This window comes from Melanostigma gelatinosum (genome assembly GCF_949748355.1).
Source record: "Melanostigma gelatinosum genome assembly, chromosome: 7".
NCBI classification, from domain to species: Eukaryota; Metazoa; Chordata; class Actinopteri; order Perciformes; family Zoarcidae; genus Melanostigma; species Melanostigma gelatinosum.
Genome location: NC_136640.1, coordinates 21,377,774 through 21,398,461, shown reverse-complemented (window position 1 = coordinate 21,398,461; position 20,688 = coordinate 21,377,774). Strand labels below are relative to the sequence as shown.

Here is a 20,688-nt window from a genome sequence, read left to right as displayed (position 1 = left end):
AATAAAACATCTTATTGAGTAAAAGGCTATGTTCTTCTTGGCCATTTTGTCTGCTTGTCCGCTCTCACCTTGCTCATCTTGCTCTTACTGTCAGCAGTCAGGAAGGACATGTTGTTGATCTCATTCATCACCACAAAGTTCTGCTCCTCCCTCTTAAAGTTCTGTGACGAACAACACAAAGAAAGGTGGTAGACGGCAAAGGACGGACACAATTCACCAAATAGAAAGAAGAAGAAAAGACCCACAGAACACAGAGAGACTCACGTGGGATTTGGACCAGAAGATGAAGACCTCTCCCACCATCCTGAAAAGCTCCTCAGCATCTGGGTCGGGACAGGTCAACCACCTCGCCCTGCAGGCAGAGACAGCAATGGATACATTCAAGCACTCGAATCACAGTCTGCAAGTCCTGCTTCAAGATGGGTCTTCTGCAAACAAGTCAAATGCCTTATATGTGTCCTTTTCACAGATAGGAGTTGAATTATAATATTGATCCTCTTAGAGTTGCAGACGTGATTTCTATGAGCAGTTTCCATGGTATCTTTAAACTTGCTTTAGGGAACCACAAGCACCACCAACTGCAAACACTGAAAGTTTTCCCTTTTCATATATATTGTACTTAAACATGCCCATGACAAGGCTGCTCAACATGGTTTATTTTTTGTGCTCTTTGTCAGAAATAACCTGATCACATTCATGATTTTTGTAAATGTACCTAGAATAATTTATCTAAATGAATCCAGAATAACGACTCTGCTTTGGTAGATATATTGTATTCCAGGTTTTCTATTTGTCGATTTAAAGCTGTAATTTGATGAAGTCTGAAGCTTTGCCACTTGTCACCATGCTGATGAAGCACTGAACACTTATACATCTTCAGTCAAAGACGTGCTTTAGTCTCCAAATAGAACACAGGAATAGTATTCTCAAAGAAAGACAATGCTCACTGATTGTGAGTCACTCAGGACAAAAGTGTCAACTAAATCTCAAACTGTGATACGAACGACATACAGCAATAATGCGTTTCACACATTCATCGTGTCCTCGTGAGTTCAGCTACCTGTTATTGTCCACGTAGCGGATGAGCAAAGGGTAGAGAGCATACAGGTCCCGACACAGCACAGCGAACTCGTCTCTGATGGTCCCGTTTTCGCTGTCCACCTCTATCTTGCCCTCCATGCGCAGCTGATCCTCCTCCGCCACCACCTTACCTGTGCGCTTCTTCAGCTTTTCCATGGTGGGGATGAAGTGGGATTTAAGCATCTCTGGTTTAGCCCTGCTGACGATGGGCTGGGAAAACACTGGACAAGGGGCGCACAGGAAACAGCAGTAAGAGTCTGCGTGGTCGTCTCCAAATAGGAGATGAACAACATGTGAAAAAGAAGATGTGTCGCATCGCATTGAGAATCTTCTGACCTGCCAATCTCTTCATCCAGGAGGCCTCGTCTATACCCAGGTTGTTAACCACAATCTTCATGATGCTGCCCAGCAGCTGGTTGAGCTGCTCGGAGGTGATGGAGGTGCACAGCTGGCCCTCCATCTCGGGGAAGTTCTCCGGGCCCCTCTCCCACCAGCGTGGGAGGTAGTTACACAGCATGGGCAGGGTGATCTCAATCACGTGGGGCATTTCTGTGTAGCGAGCCCCGGACTCAGCCAAGTCATGGATCTCCTTCATCAGGACCTCCAGCTCTGGGATGTCCGTGCACAGCTCCTCCACTTGGCTGGGAAGACCCAGAACTGAAGACGGAGAGAGTAGACGGACGAAAAGAAATGTAGAAACAATGTATTATCAACCAACTCTAGGGTAATGTTGTGCTGGGGAGGAAAACAAGGCGAAAACTCACGGGTTCTCTCTCTGGGAGTCTTGGTGGTATAAACAGAAAACATGTTGAACTCATTCAGCGATGGCTCAAGGAAGGCCACCGGCATAGCAGCTGCTAAGTGGGCCAGACACTCGCCAAGAGCTGGTCGCTGCCTGCAGAAGAGAAAAATAATGAAATGTCAAAATCAATCTTTGAAAGCATGCTATTTGTTCTCTGTTTAATGATCTTCACGCAGTTTTTCCTGTGAATGAAGGGAATCAGGATTGAGGGCGTGTGGAATTTGGACTTGACAATCAAATCCGATATAAAAGCTAATTGCCAAAGACACTTTCACAGATCCAGAGGTCTCCACTCACTTCTCTACATGTGGAGTCTTCACTGTGCCCAGAGAGTAGATACTGCACATCAAACGGTAGCAGGATATTTGCAGGTCGTCCACTGAGGATGCAGAGAAGAGGCATTGCATTAGCTATGAGTCAAGAGCCACAACGGGCGAGCCATGACCCGTTCACTCACACATCACGTCATCCCCAAACTGGTGCTGGGCGATGTGGTCGAACAGTGAGGTGAGGACTGGCAGCAGGGCATTGGTGGTGTAGTTGATGTTCTGGGACACACCCTTGACCTACAGGAACACAGACACATGTACACATATCCGCTCAAAGGGAAGATGAACAAAGCGGTTGGGAGCCGTCTCTCACCTGGTTCCGACTGGACACTTTGCCCAGTTTCAGATTCTCAACCATCTTCTCAATGTCATCGGCAGCACTCTCAAAGAACTGCCGCAGGACGGCCTTGACAATCTCAGGGCCCGATTTCATAACGGTCCTTAAAGACGAGGACGCAAAATATATCATCATCTCGGATGTTTCGTTTCCATTTTCTTTCTGCCTGGGGTTTGTGATGTGGACAGATTGTGAGTTACCTGGCATCCAGCGATCGTGAGAGGATGTGCAGGCAGTTTACCACTGCGCCTGCATCTGTTCCTGAAAACAACAGCGCAAAGATGTGTCAGAGACGTCCACTTTATAATAGAGCTCAATTTACTGTAAAGGACAGATTTATTCACAGTCTTAAGAGTTAAGCACTCCACTAAAAACAGAAAGCACAAACAGTGACGGTAGTGCGTGTTAAAAAACAATGAGCAAACTCAAAATGACATTAAAACCATTCATTTTGACTCATTACATAACTGAGACAACTTAAACACGTAATTATGAAACAGTTGAATCACACATTGCTATGGTGTGCTATGCGCTCCGTTTAAAACTTTACAGCTTGTCTGCAGTTTTGCATTGACGATCATGTACTTGCCAGTGAGGTTAAAACACATACTGCCGAACAGAAGATAAAATGTTGAACAGGCAAACCAGATTTATCTGAAAGATCCACATTCCCATAAAAACACGCACAGAAAACACATGAAGATCCCTCTTCATTCACCTCTTTTAATGCCACATGTACGGTCTATGTGTGCATGTATGAGAGTACCATAAGAAATGTCCTGATGAAATTATGAAACGGCATCGCGGAGGGGAATTCTACACGTGGGAATGTTCCTTAGTTTTCTATGAGACAATGCTCAGGCAGTTGTTTGTCATATCCCTGCAGTTGTCGTCTTGAAATAAACAAGCAATGCAGTCCATTCTGAGCAGAGACTTTCAAAAAGAGGTCTTCAGACCAATCGAGTAATACAACACTGAAAAGTACAACTGTATCAACACCTGGGCCCAGATGTGTGAACGATGCACTTATAAATTATAAATTTATAAGAGAAGAAAGTGCGGTGAGAATGTGCCTCGCTGCTGGTGAAATGATACGCTGGACATGAAATATAAGATGATGTCACATTGAAGTGAAACATTTTGTCGATTATTTTACAGTTTCACTGATGTTTTATAATTTTTGCAATCTACAGCATTCTGTAAAATGAGAATCCGAGGCATCCAAGCCATCATCTCCCCGAGTTCATGATCGTTTAGCTTTGTCCTGAAGACGAGCTCAATGAATGGTCATTGATCACCTGTGAGGTGTTTAATAATGAAGACGGACGTATCACCACGATGATTGTTTTCAGATACATGTGATACATTTAAGGTGATCCATTTATGGCTACTCGTATGAGAACTAATGAGGCTTGTGCACGTATTAAACACATTGTGTTTAATAAATCTCAATCGTTATGGGACTCCACAACGATTGAGATTTATTAAACACAATCAGGCTTATGAGTGGCTTCATAAATCTGACACATAGAATGCATAATCATATTTCTGCTTTTGTGCAAACACAGAGTTTTAGTTGTGAATCTATGTCGAGTTTCATGAAAAAAAAAAAATCAAAGGCAAGCAGAAGTGGAGCTTAAGACAGAGCAGACGGGTAGATCCAGTAAGCAGTAAGGGAGGGATGAGAGTGTGGGGAGGACAGAGTGTGTGATACAATGTACGGAATAACATCATGACATATATCAATGGGACGGTAGGAAGGAAGAGGAAGTGAAAGACAATTCAGAAAGGGAAAACTGATTCAACAGAGGGACAGAGATGGTGAGAGGGCGTGACGCCACCATGCAGGTTCCTTACCAAAAAGAGAAACTCTGTGCCTCACCAAAGCCCCCAACTTACAGAAGATACTGAGGTCGGAGGAGAAAAAGAGAAGGAGGGAGAACGGTAGAGGGAAACAGGGCAGGAAAGATGTTTGAAGTGACACAGAAAGCAAAAGGGAGGTCAAGGATTTTTAACTGGATATTGCACAATAGGAGAGAGATGGAGACACAGGGAAGAGCGCCGACACGGTCACAGTACTGTACGAGAGGAAAGCTGGAACAGGTCATTCAGAGAACATACCAGTCTTTGGGTTCTAAAGCTTCATACCTTGCAATCATCTCCTTCTCCTTGTTGGAGGAATGCCCTCCACTACCCAAGACTTTAGCGGGAGTGGAGAGGAAGTACAGGCAGTGGTTCTTGAAGTATTGATTGACCAGCGGCAGGAGGATCTATACAAAATAACCAGACGAAATATGAACTGCAGAACATAACTACCGAAGAAACACGTCATCATGCCATTAAACAGGCTCCATGTTTCTGTGTTCATGAACAGGATGGCGACTACAAACCAACGTTTCTGGCAACAATTACATGTATTTCACCAAGACTGGATCCCTACACGGGTTAGCTTCTGTAACAGCTCACCTTGGCAAAGAATTTGATCTCTTGTTCATGTGGCGACTTCTCCACTCTACCGCTGCTGACCACGGCCTCTGTTCAAAACAACAGGATTCAAATCAAGACAGCCCTCAAAAGGAGCATGTTGATGAACATGTTGATTAAATGGTGTGCAGTTCAAAGTTAGAAGTCTCTCAAAGCACAGTACCGAGATGAGCAATGAACTCCTGGGCGATGTCCATCCATTTAAGCAGCTTCTGGAGGAAGCCGTAGGCGAAACGCTTCTCAATGGAGGAAATGTCCTGCTCCATGTCCTTCAGTCCCCTGAAGAGAGAGGAATAATGAAATATAGAGAGAGCGCGACACATGGACAGAACTGGGCCGTTCCTGTTATGCAGCAACATACGTTTTCTTTATATTCTTTATAATATTTATAATAAAATGTCTTCAATTATAGCTGTTGTTTGCTGGTTTTTAACATTTTACTTCATTTACTGTGTGTCTCTGAAGTAATCTCATCGTTGTTAGTCGTTTCTCAAAAAAAAGAAGAAAAGACGACGACACTTGGGAGCGATCTCAAAGGTGTAAAGTTGGGTGAGCGTAGATCTTCACTCATGTCATTTTCCCCCATGTTTCATGGGGTTAATCTGTTTGTCTCACAGACAATTTCCATCCTGTTCGGCCAAATTATGAAGAGAGTAATATCTGGTATTGGCCTAGTTATAAAAGTTCTGTTGATGTTTAGACGGCCAGCTCGCTAAATCTAGATGACTCACAGAGCTACGGCTAACTCAGCTCAAACTGTTTCACCCCGTCAGGTCTACAGACCAATACAAACCAGGAACAGTAATTATTATTTGAGCGCCTTAGATTGTCCCTATGTAATGCAAAACGCATGAAAAACCTCTTTATGCACAACAGGGAGGAGTCAGAGGAAACGTTCTATGTTCTATCCATCTCTGCTCTAATCTTGAATGAACCGGTGAGAACATCCTGCTTACCTCGTCACAGCATATCCATTGAGCTGCAGGAACTTGAGCAGGTCCTGGGCCTTCTCCCTGTCCCTGGCCTTCTCCTTAGCCGTCAGCGTGTCATACGGGACGAGCAGAGGATGGGTGCCACCACCTAACAGAGGTGATTTATGGACTCAACAGACCGCAAACTAGCAATGATCACTAAAAACAAACTCCTCAGATTAGGATGTGTCATAGAAAACCCCTCTTACCTTTGGACTGTATCTCCAGCTTCTTCTTCCTGCCCCAGGTGTTGTGGTAGTTCTCAGCCAGCTGCTCGGCCATAGACTGCACGGTGAGGGTGACGACGTTATATAGTCAGGCTCCTGACAGTCCAACCAAAATATGAGACCTACAGTTACCTGTGCTGTGACGGAAAGGTACGCACCTGTAGCTCTCTGGACAGGGCCATTCCTGCGATATCAATTGGCTGAGGGTTGTAGCCGTGACTGGGATCATAAGTGGCCTGAAGACAGAAAACACATACAGAGATGTGGTTTTCCGTGTGAGGTTTAGGGAGGACTCCAGGAGGTTCCCACAAAAAGAGAACTCTTTCACCATTGTTTCCCCCATTTAAATGTGCACAAGTGCAGAAGGTTTAAGAATACTGATTTCAATGGGTCACAAGTGTGTACTTGAACAGATAGGTCGGATTATTTTCACCCCTTTTTTAGACCTGGAGGGACAGCCACGTTTATTTATATAGTCCAATGTCACAAATCACAAATTTGCTTCAGTCGGTACAACATTAGACACGTTCTGTCCTAAGACCCTCAGCGCAGATAAGGAAAAACTCCCCAAAAAACCCTTAAACAGGGAAAGAAACCTCAGGAAGAGCAATTGAGAAGGGATCCCTCCCACAGGAAAGACAGGCGTGCAATAGATGTCGTGTGTATGGAGTAATATAATCAAATTACAACATAGGCAACTCATATGACAATTTACACATATAACAGAACATGTATGAATGTATGAAAAGATGATACAGGAGGATGTTAAGCTTCCTGGTGTCACCAAACAGATGGAGTCCTGCAACCTCCTCACCGCTATGGAAAGAGGACAGGCTGCACAAATAAAATGTAGCTTTCCAGAGCCACTTACCACCGAGTGGTGTTTTCACTCCTCTCTCTTTTACCTGAGCAGTTTGGGAGATCTTGCGTGTGGCGGCCTTCTTCTCCACTTCTCCCTCCCCGTCCCTGGCTTTATCCAAGGTCCACTCCCAGGCCAGCATGGCTTTGACGGACTCTTTGAAGGGCCAACGATAAATCTCCTTGTCCTGAGAAACAGAGAGAAGAGCAACAGTGAGCCTGTCAACAACACACTGTATTCAGAATGTGGTGAATCAGAGATGAGACACTCACGGCTCAGGAATACTTGTTTAATCCTGCTTGGCTAAAGTTCAGTACCCGTGTATAGAGGGTACTGAATGATCAGGATTCAGACCGGACAGAAGAATCATTACCTTTTCAGAGAAGGTTTTGTACGGCCGCAGCATTGGGTGAGACTTAGCGTTCTCATCCAGCGCCTCTCCGTAGGTCCAGTTGTTCTGAATCTGAAAATAAATTTCAACCATTGAGATAATTAATACAAAGTGGAAAAACCATTTCAAAAAGACAAACGAGCACTTCCATGTCTGCTGATTTACATGTTTGGTAACTGACCTTCTCAAAGGCCCATCTGTCATGAGTGTGCTCTGCAAACTTGTTGATGAAGGCGTCCAGCCTCTCTGGGATGATGGTGCTGTGAATAAGTTACATTCATATTTAGTGTGAGGTCACTATTAAACTTGTGGATTACGTGTGTAATTCCCTGTTCGTGCTTAGGTCACGTCACCTCAGCTGTCTTCCTCACAGTTACTTATTTTTATTTTGAAAATGAGGCGTGAGAAATCACATCAAATTGCCCAAATGAATCTGGGCAAAGGTGAATATTTGATGATACAAATGCTCACTGTGTAAAGTATTCCTTTAAAGAACGATGAGTATTGGAACTTGTGTGAACTATTTGTGTACTGTCTTGCATTTCTCTGCTCACTTGGTGGTCTCCACTGGTTTGGGGTCGAAGTTGCCTTCGGCATCCACAGAGGCCTTCTTCTCCACGTGAGAGGAGTAGGTGGCGTCCACGTAGTCGGGCGGGATGGCTCCTGCTATAGCGCAGAGGCAGGGCATGGCGATCTTGAAGAGCTCTGCGTCGTATTTCTGGAATTTCAGGATGACAGCGGAGACGTCACGTTGACAGTGACACAAGCTTTAAAACCTGCGCGATCACACTGGTTTGACCACTGTGCGTGGACACCAAGAGATTCCTCTCTCACCTTGTGCGCCAGAGACTCAAAGATCCCCCAAAATAGTTTACGAGACAGATGCAGCTCCTCCTCTGACGTCACCCCGAAATTAGCCCATCCGTTAGGCAAGCAGTAGTACTTCCAGCAGCGCTCATAGTGATTGGTCAACAGCTGAAACAATTAAATTACAGATCGAAATAAAATATATATTTAATACATGGTAATCCCAAGAAAGCTATTTAATTACTGTACAAGAAAATGCAATAATCACTGTGATGTAATGCATACATTATTGTGTTTGAATTGATTGTTTGTTAAACACAGATTGGGTGTATATACGTTGCATTTCTTTTTGTTTCTATAAAAGGTCTAATAATATCAGTTTTCATTGTTATAAAATGAAAAGAAGCAAATACAATAGAAGTAAATGGCAGGCCAACCTTGAGAGGCATCTTTGCGTATTCGTTGAGGATGGGCACATCAAATACCAGCCGTCGAAGCAGATGCTGCAGCATGGAGGGCCGAAGGTACCTGTGAACGTCATCGAAATGCTTCATGAGGAATCGAGCTGTTTGGAAATGGATGTTGTTTCTTTCGGGTTTCTATATTATTGTGAAATATGTTTCGAATTAAATCTTTTTATTGTTAAAAGAGTTGGGTACCGATAACATTTGAACCAACATCTGGAATTCGGTCCACCTGCCCAGTGGTGCTACGGTACTTTACTCTCTCTGTAATACCGACAACCTAGATTTAGTTGTAGGTTTAGTTGAATTCTGCACCCAACCCTAACTATGGGTTGGGTGGGGATTGGTACTGACTTGCAGAGCGACATGAGGCACTCCTCGATGACGTCCCTCTGAGCCTTGGTGAGGGCTCGGCCGCGGGACAGGCGGTAGATGGTGTGGAGCATGGAGTCGATCATGATGGCCCGGTGGTCCGACCCAGCAAACAACGGGGCGCACTTGGTGAGCAGAGGCAACACGGCCGAACAGAGGTAGCGGTTCAGGGCCAGGGCCATCTCAGTCGTACTGAATGACACCTAGAATCACAGCGGGAGACAGAAGAAACATTTGTACCCCGTGCAATACTTTGGAGACGGACGGAGTAGTAAGTGACATCTCTTTGCTGTTTCGCTGTGTCTTTTCATAGTCACCGTGTCCAGAGAGGCTGCAGCTCTCATGTCAGGCAGGAAGCCAACCTCCAGCACATGAAGCATGAAGTCCTGGTTCTCGATACCGTACACTCTGTCGAGGAACAGCACCATGGAGGCCTTGTGGTCCGGCACAAAACTGGCGGACATCTTAGGCTCAATGATCTGCCCGTCTGCGGCTTTGGACGGAAGAAATCAAATGCAGGAGAATAACAAAATGTGCCCAAATAGTGCACACTTGCACAGCACGTCCATACATGACTCCAACTGAGTGTCTTACCTTTCCCAAGGGCAGGAATCTGCACGGATAAGCTGATGACTCCCACCAGATCCTCTATGGGCACCAGAGACCTCAGGATGGCCCTGATTCTGAGAGCTTCACCTTTGCCGGCTTGGATCAGCTGTGGACGTGAACATTTACGACACACTGCGTGAGACCAACCGCCGCGCTGAGCCGGAGCGCCTTGGAGGCTCAAGAGAAATCAATATTGTGAAAAGCCGTTCTACTCACATGCATCTCGGGGGCGCAGCGACCCAGCAGATCGATGAGGGCCGAGTAGAAGGACATGATGGCATTTCCCAGATGGACGCGGTTCTCCTCCTGCTGTTCCTCACCACCGAACCTGCCAATCAACAGAACACGATCGCATAGCTTTATCATAATGTAAATCATTTGTCTGAAATGATATCTGTTGAGTCAAACGGTGCAGCCCGTGTCACATCTACTGCGCCAACAAGGGATGTTTGGTTGATTTTGCATTTGTTAGCCCGACACTCATTAACCGGTGACGAACTACAAAAAACGTGACATGAAAGAGGTGTTTTCTTTTCACTGTGTAAAGGGTTAACGAATGTTCTCTTGGTGGTTAACCGTTGACATCCCTTGTGCCGACACTTACATGAAGCGTCTGTCTTTTTTGACAGTGGGTCCGTCCCTTGCCGGGTCCTCTGAGATCTTGATGGCCTCCTCCATGGCAGCCAGCAGACCGTTCCCGCCCTCTCCTCTCAGGGCCGGGCCGAAGCACTCGGGCCGCCGGATGAGCAGACGCACCACGACGTTGGCGTTCTCCTCCACGCTCTCTCCTGTGAAGGCCGTGCGAATCAGTCAGTGACGGTTACAGTCAACTCAAAGCAACAAATGCAAACCGCTACATGGAGGGTTGCTGACCGTTAACAAAGACAGCGAAGCGGAGGAAGTCCAGGTATCTCTCTCCTCCACAGGGGTTCCAGCCGATGTCAGGGTAGCCCTTCGAGAGGAGCATTGGACACATCTGCAGGCCGCAGCCCGCCAGGTATGTCACCACCTGCATCACCACGCATGTGAGGAGACACAGAGAGAGACGGTGAGCTAACGAGGCCATTCGTGCGTTTCTTTCTTGTCGTCTTTTTTTGATTTTCTCCTACCATTTCCAGGTCCTGCTCTTGTAGCGCCAAGGCCAGCTCATTGTTGTCAATGCAAGAAGATGCAGCCACATCCAGAGGTGTGGACCCACGCATGCCTGCAAATGTAAAACAAGGAAGTCTGCATTTGTTTGTTCTTTGCTTAAGATACAAGCTAGTCATTCTATCTTGTTCTATATGTTTTCTACTGTCAGGGGAAACTTTCACAGGGCTGCTGATTATGAAAACAGCTTAGGGAATCCATATTTCTAAATAAAATCTGGAAGAGTGTAATAGCGGGTACTGACCCAAGCCGATGCCGCTGTTCTGCAGCAGGTAGCTCAGATGGTCAAACATGGAGCGCTGGTTCTGTCGGCTGATGCGACAGAAGTAGCACAGGAAACGACAGCAGTTGGTCACCATATGGGGGAATCGAATCTCCTGGAGAGAAATGGTGAAAAGATCAGGTCAGTCCCCTCCAGGCTGTAGTGAATTCAAATGTCCAACAGGACAGTTATACCGGTTTGACTGAATAAGAAGATAAACTGAGACTGAAAATCATCTCCGTTACCTTTGAGTCTCCTCCTCCACCCAGCACATTGACCATCACTTCCATGACCGTCTCATGCATACCAAGAGCTCGCATCAGATTGGGGTGTTGGTAGAACACCTTGTTGTTCATGATGTTCCTGAAAGAATAACAAAAACATATTTTCTGGTTAAATTCTGATGAAACATTGGAAAATAATTGCAGATTGAGATGTTAGGGCGGGATGTGCCTGGAGATTCTTTTTGTTGTTGGAATTCTTTATTTTGGGGCAGTAGCTTAGATCACTAAACATCAGCCCAGGGGTAATATTCTTTCTTCTGCCGTCCACAACTTTTCAAAATTGGGTAACTTTCTACATTTAGGGAAAGGTAGAGTGTGCACGCATAAGCAATGAAAAAATCAGTCGGGGGGGGGGACTTAAAAGAGAATGGAATAGAAGTCGATGAGGTTCGCTGAGCTGAAACAACGTCACAGGGTCATTCATTCGATATCTACACAAAATTAGGCCGTAAGGGTTTTCCATATCTGAACCACAGACGAAGAGAAAAGGTAATTCTTTCCATAACATAGATGTCATTTACTATATCTAGCCACTCTTGTATCGTGGAGGGGTTCAGGAAGCAGCCAGCGCCCTGTGAGCGCTTTTTTACAAGCGGTTATTAAAATGCCAAACATCTGTTCATCTGGACGCCTTGCTTGTAAATCTATTTTTCCTAAAGATAATGTAGAAAATGACAGGGGGCAGGTCAGTGTTAGGTGTGCTTTATATCAAAACAATGATATCCATATCACATGTGCCATCTTGATCACAACTACTGATGCATGAGCTCATACTGACCCGATGCTCTGGATCATGAGCCGCTCCTCCTCCGGGCCCATCTGGACAATGAGCAGCGACCGGATCTGTCCCAAGCACTCGAGCAGGTCCATGGTGTCCTGAACGGACACTGCATTGATGGCGTAGGCTTTGGGCAGCGCTCGGATCAGCTCGCCGAGGCCGTCGTACTGCCGGTGGAGCAGGCTGAACATCAAGCGCACCAGCTCGGGGTTCTGAATGAACGACTCCTGGGCCCAGTGGATCATGGTGTGGGAGATCAGTTCCTGAAGGGAGCCTTATTGGAGTGGACGCAAACAGGTACAGTGTGTTTGTTATGTAATATCATCTGTTGGATTGTTATGGATTAATAAAAGGCTGATTTTGCAAATTTTTTGGGACTGAAGTTGCCAATTAATCAAGTCCGTCAAATACAATTCGGCTGCTCCTCTTACTGGGCTTTGCTTCCTCCTCGACCTCCGGCTTCTCCTCCTCCTTCTTCTTGCGCAAGCTCCTGATCTTATCGACCAGACTGACAAGCATGCCCCTCAGCGAGGAGTCCACCTCCTCTTCCTCCGCCTCCTCCTCAACATGTATGCCTGAGAGTGAAATGGGAATTCAGCACGAAGAGCCCAAAACGCTTAAATATGAAAAGTCATCCACACCTGCAGAGTAAAAAAAACAAAAAAAACACGCAATCTCTGTAAAGGACTTCTCACCGCAGTGAAGAAGGAGGTCATTGTGGAACTCTGCCAGAGTGTCCCGCACCTCCTCGGGCACTGGACTGTTCTCATCCTCTGGACTGTGCTTAAAGTTGGTCAGCAGGAGAACCTTGAAGAGGAACACAGTAAGATATCAGCATATTTAGCCTCTTCTCATTTTGAATGAGGCGTTTCATTTCATACATTTCCAAAGGTTTCTTCGGGTTAAAATACAGAGCGTTAATAACTCTGGTTCATCGGTACCTGGTCCTGTGGTGGTGAACGGAACTCGCGGGTCTTGCGTGCAGTCTCGGCAGCCGACATGGTGAAGGCCCTCATTAACAGGTTGTAGCGGACGCGTTGGTTCTTCTGAATGTCGTTGACGAACTGGTCGGAGTAGGCCATGATGCCCTCCACTCTGTGTCGCAGCTCGCAGTCACAGAAGTACTGCAGCAGTGTGCACATCTGAGAGAGGTAGAGGAGATGGGACGAAGAGTTTAAGATGTAGAATACGTAACAGATATTTAACAGATATTGTGAGGATGTGAATACTGTGCAGATGCATACAGATGAATAGCAGTGTTTGAATATAAAATACAGTGACCTGCAGTTTGACAGACTCCGGTAGCTTCATCTGGAGCAATCCCTCCTCCAGACCCTCCTCTTCATCTTTCACTTCTGCCTCCACTGCCTCGATCTCCTTCTCCTCCTCTGTCTTCTCTACATCCACTTTTACTCCTTTGGCCTCTCCCTCCTCCTTCTCCTCCACCTCTCCTTCCTCCTTAGACTCAGCATCCGCCTCCTTACGCTCTCCTCCTAAATCTTTCAGCTCCTCTTCCTCGTCACCGACCCCTTCATCCTCGAGGTCGGCCTCAGCGTCCTCCTCTTCCTTTGCTTCATCGGCAGCTCCACCCTCCTCAGCTTTCTCTCCCTCCTCCTCCTCCTCCACCTCCTTTCCACTGAAAACATTTGGATCGATCATCTTGAGGATGTGCTTCGTGTCCTCGTCGTTGAAGATTCCCATCATGAGCAGCGTACTGATCAGCTTCAGGATTGGGACGAAGTGGAACTCCACGCTGCCTCCTACTGGATCCCGCATGGCCTGGCTCCCATCCAGCACGGCCTCTGTTAACATGCTAATCGCCCTGGTCTTCAGCGCCTAAAGGGGCAAAGAGAAGAATATCAGCAAAATGCAACTAAAGTTTCATTACATTTTTCCAACGCAACCCGTCTCTTGTCTCTTACCTGCAGGGGGAAAACAGGACTCATGGTGTACAAGTCAGGGTCCATGCCGACGAAGTTGATGGACGAGAAATGCAGTTTGGGCCGTAAGCAGGTGGTTAGGCCGACGCCGGGGAGAGAATGGGCCTTCTTCGCATCAGGATAGAGGTGGATGCTGAGCGTCTCTGCAGACATGGGGACGATAAACTCCCTGTTGGTGCCCAGGCGTGCCCGCTTGGCCGACTCCAGGTGGATGCTGATGAGCAGGTCGTAGTAGCCGCTGCGGAGGGGTCCGGGCAGGTAGGTGTTCTCGGTGGAGTAGAAGAGCTGGGACTCGTCCACGTGGCTACACAGCGCGTGGGCCACTCGGTTGTTGCCGAGTGCGCACACGGCGCAGTAGAGCATGAGGGTGTGGTAGTGGAACTTCATCAGATCCTGACGCTCCGACAGCTCCAGGATGTCAATACACCTGAGAGACAAGGACAGACTCAAGGATCAAAACCGATCATGGTGAGCAATCATCAAAACCCTGAGAAAGAAAATATAATAACCTGCTATTCCCCCCCCCCCCCCCCCCCCTATAACTAACCCGCTGCCGTCTCTGACCTGTTCTCCTCTGGGATGTGCAGAGCCATCATGATGAGAGGCTCAGTACACTCCACCATCCAGCCCAACCTCTCGCTCACTCTGCCCACCTCCGGGTTGAGGAAGTGATTGGGCATACGACTCCAGATAACCGGGGTCAGCATCTGGACATCCAGCCTGGGAGGGAACTGGGGGACCGGGTTGTTACGCTCGCTGTGGAACATGGCGGCTGAGATGGGCATGATGTTCTGAGAGGGAGAAAGAGCAAGAGGGTAGGAGGTATAGATGATCATAGAGAGAGAAAAAACAGTGAGACTTTAAAAAGGAAGAAAGCGAGAAAACGCGGCAATTAAACAAACGCAAGAAATAAAAGAATGGGGCTTTCTAGATGTAGGTTCAAACTATAATTTCTGGTCAGCAGAGACTCGTCAGCAGGTACATTTCACTTCTTTCTGTCTATGCACATTTTGATCACATATGCACCCTTAGATCTTTCCAGCTACCTTTCCGTACGTCTAAAATATATATGTTTACATTAATGAGACACATTGTCCATCGTGTTAAACCGAGGGTCGAGGGTCGAGGGTCGAGGGTCGAGGGTTGAGGGTCGGCCGGCACGATAAACCGCCAACGCAAGTTGGACCCAAGTTATGACGTCGACCTGAATGAGGTATGAGAGGAAGTAGGCGCGAAGACATATTTTAAGCAAGAAAGTTGGAGAAGATGGATCGGAAGAGGAAAAAAAGATGACTCCCGTCTTTCTGTAGTGTGTGAGCAAAAGTAGTGTCGTACCTTGAGTTTGCCCAGCTCCAGCTGCACCATGTTCTGATTGGAGGGCTGAACGAAGACGGCAGGGAACAGCTTGGTGTTGGGCTCCACCTGAAACAAAACATCTCTGGTTTTACAGCTCCACAGTGGAAAATAACTCATCCGAGATACAAACACACACACAAACTATACCGTGTAGCCTTTCCTTACCTGGTAGAAGGCGTTGATCTCTTTTCCGTTGGCTGTAAAGGTCATGAGGCCTGTTGCCAGGTCGACCAAGCAGCCAATCACCATGTCCTCCTGGCTGAAGTGGGTCTGCTGATTGCTGACCAGGTCTCCTCCCCACACCATGTAACAGTTACTGTGCTTCATGCTGCAGGGAAACAGCAAACACGACGGTAAAAAGCATCTTGTTTTCTTTCTCTCATGCAGCTGACACATTATGCAGATGACCCGAAGTGCTCAGTTACAACACAGACAGACAACAACAAAACAAAAGGGGAGAATTAGTCAAGTCGAAACAGGGTTTCCCCTCCATCCTCCAGCAGCTCAATGAGCTGCCTCTCGTCTCGAGGACAGAGAACTTATAATACTGTAATACTTATAAGTCTGCACAATTTAAAGTCTGCAAATGAATCAGGCCTTTCAACAGGAGAACCAATTAAAAGCTTATAACTTCCCTTATTAACCAAACTTGGAAGCTACTTCTCCCTTAAAAACTCTATTTCGATAACTTTCAAGATATTTTTTAAGAACAGACCATTTACTGTTCACTTTCTTGTACACACTCAATGGACTGCACAGTGCACACCAATACTATCTGGAAACTTCCAGCTTTGGGGCTTCAGTTGCCTGATTATTGTGAATAATCAGAGCTGCACCACGTTTCCAGCACATGATTGGTGAACAAACGTCAAGCAATGAAACAAACACTCAGCGCCATAGAACATAAAACAGTCACGTCTCCTCATCCAGTGTCCTTTCTTGACATTGCCTCTTTAAAGCTGTGAAATAGAGTGCTGCAGGGATGCCGTGTTTCTGTAGGGCAACTCAAGGAGTTAGCGTCGCACTGGTTCTCTTGTCAAAAAGCCAACGCAATTTTTCTAATGGATTTCAGATCATTGCAGAAAATAAACTCTGTGGCAAACACAATTTTATGTCCAGCAAGACGATCTGAACACCACTTTTATGATTTTTTTGAAGGGTGAATGCAATCACCAGAAGTAAAGCACATAGTAGAAAGAGACATGTTTTTTACTGCCCTTTGTCCTTACTCTAACGCGCGTGTGAATGAATGACACAGCGAGGCTGAATCACATAACTTACATTTTAAAAAATGGTGCAACGTTGAAGAAATGGACACATGCTCCAAATAAATAGGGGACGCCATTTCACCTCTACGACTGGGTCCACATAATCCAAATTTTCAGTCAGCGGTTATAAACGCAAAATTCAAACCACCTGCTGAAAGTCCCACTAATAATCTGCTAAACTAATTCACCCACAGGAGAGCCTGCAGCAGCTCCGGGAGACGTTGCTCCCGTTAATATAATACCATTCAGATGATGACTAACCTGTCATGTATGTTGCCTTTGTCATCTCCCACAGTAACAGTGACGCTGCGCACTTTGGAGAGGTCAAAGGTTGGATCGTACTGGTGGTAGTCAGGAGTGACCCAGCCGACCCACACACCAGACGGCTCCTGCCCAGCAAAGATCCTCAACGAGTAGTAATACTGGAAATAGAGTGAGACATTTAGGAGCAGTAATATTGGATTATCTAGAGACCCTAAGATGACTTAAAATAGAATGATGGCACCTAATGCACAGTTAAGTCCTCATGAGCAGGCTCAGCAGTTTGTCTTACGCAGGGACTTTGCACAAACTGGAGGGATCATTTTAAATCCAGCATGAGCAGTGGTAGTGTTCAGCTTACAGTGGTGGTATTCTGGATGAACTCAGGGTCATCTCTGTCATCAGGGACCACATCTTCCACCAACCGGGGCACCATCGCAGGAGGAGGAGGAGGGTAAAGAGGTGTCATGGCAACCTTCTTGGCCTTGAAGAAGAATCTAATGTGCAAAAAGGATAACGTATATTTGGACGCTTCACTGCGAAATGATTTTAAAGGTAATGCTTGAAGAACTGATCTGAAACCACATAATGTCACGTCAGCGAACTGCACGTAGCACAAGCAACAAAAACAAAGGGAACACAAGGAAAAGAGGAAAAACTGTAGATTGTTGAGTTTGTCATTTTATATTCAGTTTTAAATGAATAGCAAATGAAGCAACTCAATTAGTGGAGAAGGGATGCTCCTCCCTGGCCCATGTTTTGTCTTTGTACAGAGAAGATGGATGAATTCTTTACATAATCAGCTGCACCTTTAATGCTCAGCAGGCTTGTTCCTCTCCTCTAAAGAGACTCCACACTTACCCTTTTTTCTTTCCCTTTTCTGACGCTGTGTCCTTCTCGTTTTCCACAGAGATCTCCTTCAGTACAGATGGCTCCTTCTTTTCATCGTCCTGCTCCTTGCGGCCGGCCGACTTCTTCAGAACCTCGAACTCCGAGTCGGGCTCCACCACTGTCACTTCCTCCTCTGGTATGGTGAGGGCACGGGTGAGAGGGGTCGTGCCCGCCTGGAACTTGAAGATCTCGTGGAACTGGACGGGCATGCTGAGTCGGAGGAACATCATATCTGTGTTGGCGTTCTGCGAGCCAAAGGTCCTGTGGGTCAGCTTCAGACAGGGGGCGCTGTCCACAGTCCCGTCCACGCGCGAGACCTGGGAGACATGATGTTTAAAAGATGAATAAATGATCCGGTTTTATTCATTCATCAGACATTAAAAGTGTCACTGAGTAATCACCTCAATATGATTGTGATCGGAGGGTACAGGCACGAACTGGGGCAGACTTTTACTGAACCACATGGTTATGTCTCGCTTCATGTTGATGGCAAAAGGTTCGAATCCTTCCTGCAGGCCACAGATGGCAAAGTAGCGCAAGCTGCTGACATTCTGCCCAAGATTAATCCTTCCAACCTGAGACAGGCCCAGGGTGCACACCGGTATAAAACCTGAGGGGTAGAAACACAGGAAGGTTATTGCTTAAAGTATTTACTATGTCACTGTGAAGCTGTGCTAATATCCTGTATCCTGTATGTTTGATGTCAACAGATACTTCCTTTCCGTTACTGCTACTAATGCTGATCACATAGCGACTCTTACCTTCCCCAATTTCAATGTCTTTGAACGCCATGTCCGAGCCCGAGTCACTGATCAGCATCTCTCCGTTGAGTGTGAACATGATGTTCATCTCAGTCAGGTCGATCATACAGCCGACGACATCACCGGACAGCCACTGGCGACCGAAGGAATCATTGCCAGCGTGCCATCTCTGAGCCTGGAAAGGGTTCAATAAGTGATTTATAAAATATTACTTTAAGTTTCCCTTCAAAGAATAAAAAGAGAGACATCCCTGTCAGGCTACGGTGTGCTCTAGTAATCCTTTCTGGGTACTTAGACATGTCTTGGTGTTGCCCAACTGAATGTTGGACTTGATAACACTGAGGTTTGCTTTATTTTCAAGCCACACGTACAATTTAAGGGGCAGCACATATTCAATTCTTCAAAATTCTCCTTTTTAGTTTGAACCGATGAGATATGAATCAAAGTTTTGGAAAGAACTTTAAACAGCTCACTATCTATGAAATCACACGGACACTGGTTTCATTTGGGCGAAAGTTGCGGACTGACCTTGTTGCCGTTGAAGACGTAGGCCAGTTCATCTGCTCCCAGCTCAGTGTCAGAGCGGACACTAGGACGTGCCCAGCCCACTCTCATCTCCCCCGTGGTCACAGCCTCGAACTCAAAGTACCACTTCCCTTGGGTGACGGCGTACGACCTCTCTGCCCTGAAGATCCGTACTTTGTCCCCGCGGGAGTTCTCCAGGCCATGACCAGCTGCAGGGGAAAGATGACAGATGAGATTAAGAAGGATGGAGATATCTGAGAAGTCAATGAGATTCAGGATTAAATAAACACATGTCGACTCACTGCTCTCCTGATCTGGAGGCTCAATGTTGTAGCCATAGCCGATGAGGGTGCGGACGGCGTTGTTGACGCTGTCTCGGTTGGTTTTCTTAGTTTTCTCGTCCAGCAGGTTGTAAGGTACCAGACGAGGGTTTCGCTTATTCAGGATGTCCTGAGAAGCGTAACAGAATACGACGTGATGTAAAAACAAAAACAATCTTTAACACTGGAATGGCACCAAGGCTTAGCCGACATTGGATTCTACCTATAAATGGACATGGTCTTAAGAGAATTAAGAGAATTGAGGTGATATAAATGAATCTCCAAAGACTAAAAGTGAAAATAAAAAGATTGATTGAAAAATTTGAAATTGATACCTGCACAATACTGTAGGTCCATCCTTGTCGTACCCGGTCCCTTGCCCAAACGTTATGCCCATTTTCTGCCAGTTTTTCTACAAGCTGGTTCTGGTTTGGCGTCAGTTTGACATGGTTGAGGTCAAGGGGGGCAGGCTTGAATGCATTGCTCATCACATAGCTAGAGGACAGACGAAAGTTCATATTCAGGCAAACAGAAAAGACCACGTGGAACGTTTATACAACTATAATATCTGTCGTCATACGTCTTGGGCAGCTTGATCTTCTTGAGATTCTCCTCTGCTTTCTCATCACCCATACCAACGTGGCAACCCAGCGCCAAGAGAGTCCTGTGGTAAAAACAAGGCACAATATCAACGATGGTGAGGGTAGGAGCACACATTTGATGTCCTTGGACACATCTCTCAGACAGAAACCTCGACAGAACCTCCATCACAAACTCACTTGAGAGTCTCGCCAGACATCTGCAGGTTGTAGTTCCTCTCTGGTTCAGGGAGACTCTGGAAGTCCACCAGACAAGGATGGAGCTTCTTGTTGTCATCTCTGAACTGTGGAGGAAGATGACTGGAGATTACTCACTCGTCAAAAAAACAACCGCTAACTTATGATTAATGTGTGCGTTCTTTGCCTCAGACCCAGCCTCAGTATCTGGTCGATACATCAATCAAGTCATCAGGATTTATTTCAGAATATAATAATAATAATAAAGTCTTTTTGAAGTGCATAGTCAGATACTGGGCCCCTATAGATTATGGACTACGGTCTGACCTTTATTGTGAAATTAATACACACAGTAGCATTTTGAACTATTACTCCCACATTACTC

At 46.2% G+C, this 20,688-nt stretch overlaps 1 protein-coding gene across 2 annotated transcripts in view; it reads right to left on the bottom strand.

The window, feature by feature from the left end:
- Positions 1 to 20,688, bottom strand: part of ryr1b (ryanodine receptor 1b (skeletal)) — a 72,024-nt gene that overhangs the window by 29,984 nt on the left and 21,352 nt on the right. For both annotated transcript variants that reach the window (XM_079272536.1, XM_079272537.1), the window contains exons 22-71: positions 20,307 to 20,410; positions 20,108 to 20,191; positions 19,863 to 20,022; positions 19,510 to 19,657; positions 19,211 to 19,416; positions 18,683 to 18,857; positions 18,323 to 18,531; positions 17,892 to 18,238; positions 17,392 to 17,527; positions 17,031 to 17,191; positions 15,667 to 15,829; positions 15,481 to 15,567; positions 14,710 to 14,936; positions 14,128 to 14,572; positions 13,487 to 14,041; positions 13,147 to 13,347; positions 12,901 to 13,012; positions 12,637 to 12,780; positions 12,206 to 12,479; positions 11,389 to 11,506; positions 11,126 to 11,258; positions 10,842 to 10,936; positions 10,606 to 10,741; positions 10,337 to 10,520; positions 9,949 to 10,060; positions 9,718 to 9,838; positions 9,441 to 9,616; positions 9,106 to 9,326; positions 8,725 to 8,815; positions 8,315 to 8,455; positions 8,035 to 8,198; positions 7,662 to 7,740; positions 7,463 to 7,552; positions 7,136 to 7,276; positions 6,389 to 6,466; positions 6,213 to 6,288; positions 5,989 to 6,112; positions 5,196 to 5,311; positions 5,015 to 5,082; positions 4,697 to 4,818; positions 4,406 to 4,455; positions 2,749 to 2,809; positions 2,525 to 2,651; positions 2,340 to 2,448; positions 2,180 to 2,261; positions 1,845 to 1,975; positions 1,417 to 1,737; positions 1,061 to 1,301; positions 265 to 352; positions 69 to 161 (exon numbers count right to left, since the gene is read on the bottom strand). In XM_079272536.1, the coding sequence (XP_079128662.1) occupies positions 69 to 161; positions 265 to 352; positions 1,061 to 1,301; positions 1,417 to 1,737; positions 1,845 to 1,975; positions 2,180 to 2,261; positions 2,340 to 2,448; positions 2,525 to 2,651; positions 2,749 to 2,809; positions 4,406 to 4,455; positions 4,697 to 4,818; positions 5,015 to 5,082; positions 5,196 to 5,311; positions 5,989 to 6,112; positions 6,213 to 6,288; positions 6,389 to 6,466; positions 7,136 to 7,276; positions 7,463 to 7,552; positions 7,662 to 7,740; positions 8,035 to 8,198; positions 8,315 to 8,455; positions 8,725 to 8,815; positions 9,106 to 9,326; positions 9,441 to 9,616; positions 9,718 to 9,838; positions 9,949 to 10,060; positions 10,337 to 10,520; positions 10,606 to 10,741; positions 10,842 to 10,936; positions 11,126 to 11,258; positions 11,389 to 11,506; positions 12,206 to 12,479; positions 12,637 to 12,780; positions 12,901 to 13,012; positions 13,147 to 13,347; positions 13,487 to 14,041; positions 14,128 to 14,572; positions 14,710 to 14,936; positions 15,481 to 15,567; positions 15,667 to 15,829; positions 17,031 to 17,191; positions 17,392 to 17,527; positions 17,892 to 18,238; positions 18,323 to 18,531; positions 18,683 to 18,857; positions 19,211 to 19,416; positions 19,510 to 19,657; positions 19,863 to 20,022; positions 20,108 to 20,191; positions 20,307 to 20,410 (7,827 nt within the window). The remainder of the gene's footprint in view (positions 1 to 68; positions 162 to 264; positions 353 to 1,060; positions 1,302 to 1,416; positions 1,738 to 1,844; positions 1,976 to 2,179; positions 2,262 to 2,339; positions 2,449 to 2,524; positions 2,652 to 2,748; positions 2,810 to 4,405; positions 4,456 to 4,696; positions 4,819 to 5,014; positions 5,083 to 5,195; positions 5,312 to 5,988; positions 6,113 to 6,212; positions 6,289 to 6,388; positions 6,467 to 7,135; positions 7,277 to 7,462; positions 7,553 to 7,661; positions 7,741 to 8,034; positions 8,199 to 8,314; positions 8,456 to 8,724; positions 8,816 to 9,105; positions 9,327 to 9,440; positions 9,617 to 9,717; positions 9,839 to 9,948; positions 10,061 to 10,336; positions 10,521 to 10,605; positions 10,742 to 10,841; positions 10,937 to 11,125; positions 11,259 to 11,388; positions 11,507 to 12,205; positions 12,480 to 12,636; positions 12,781 to 12,900; positions 13,013 to 13,146; positions 13,348 to 13,486; positions 14,042 to 14,127; positions 14,573 to 14,709; positions 14,937 to 15,480; positions 15,568 to 15,666; positions 15,830 to 17,030; positions 17,192 to 17,391; positions 17,528 to 17,891; positions 18,239 to 18,322; positions 18,532 to 18,682; positions 18,858 to 19,210; positions 19,417 to 19,509; positions 19,658 to 19,862; positions 20,023 to 20,107; positions 20,192 to 20,306; positions 20,411 to 20,688) is intronic.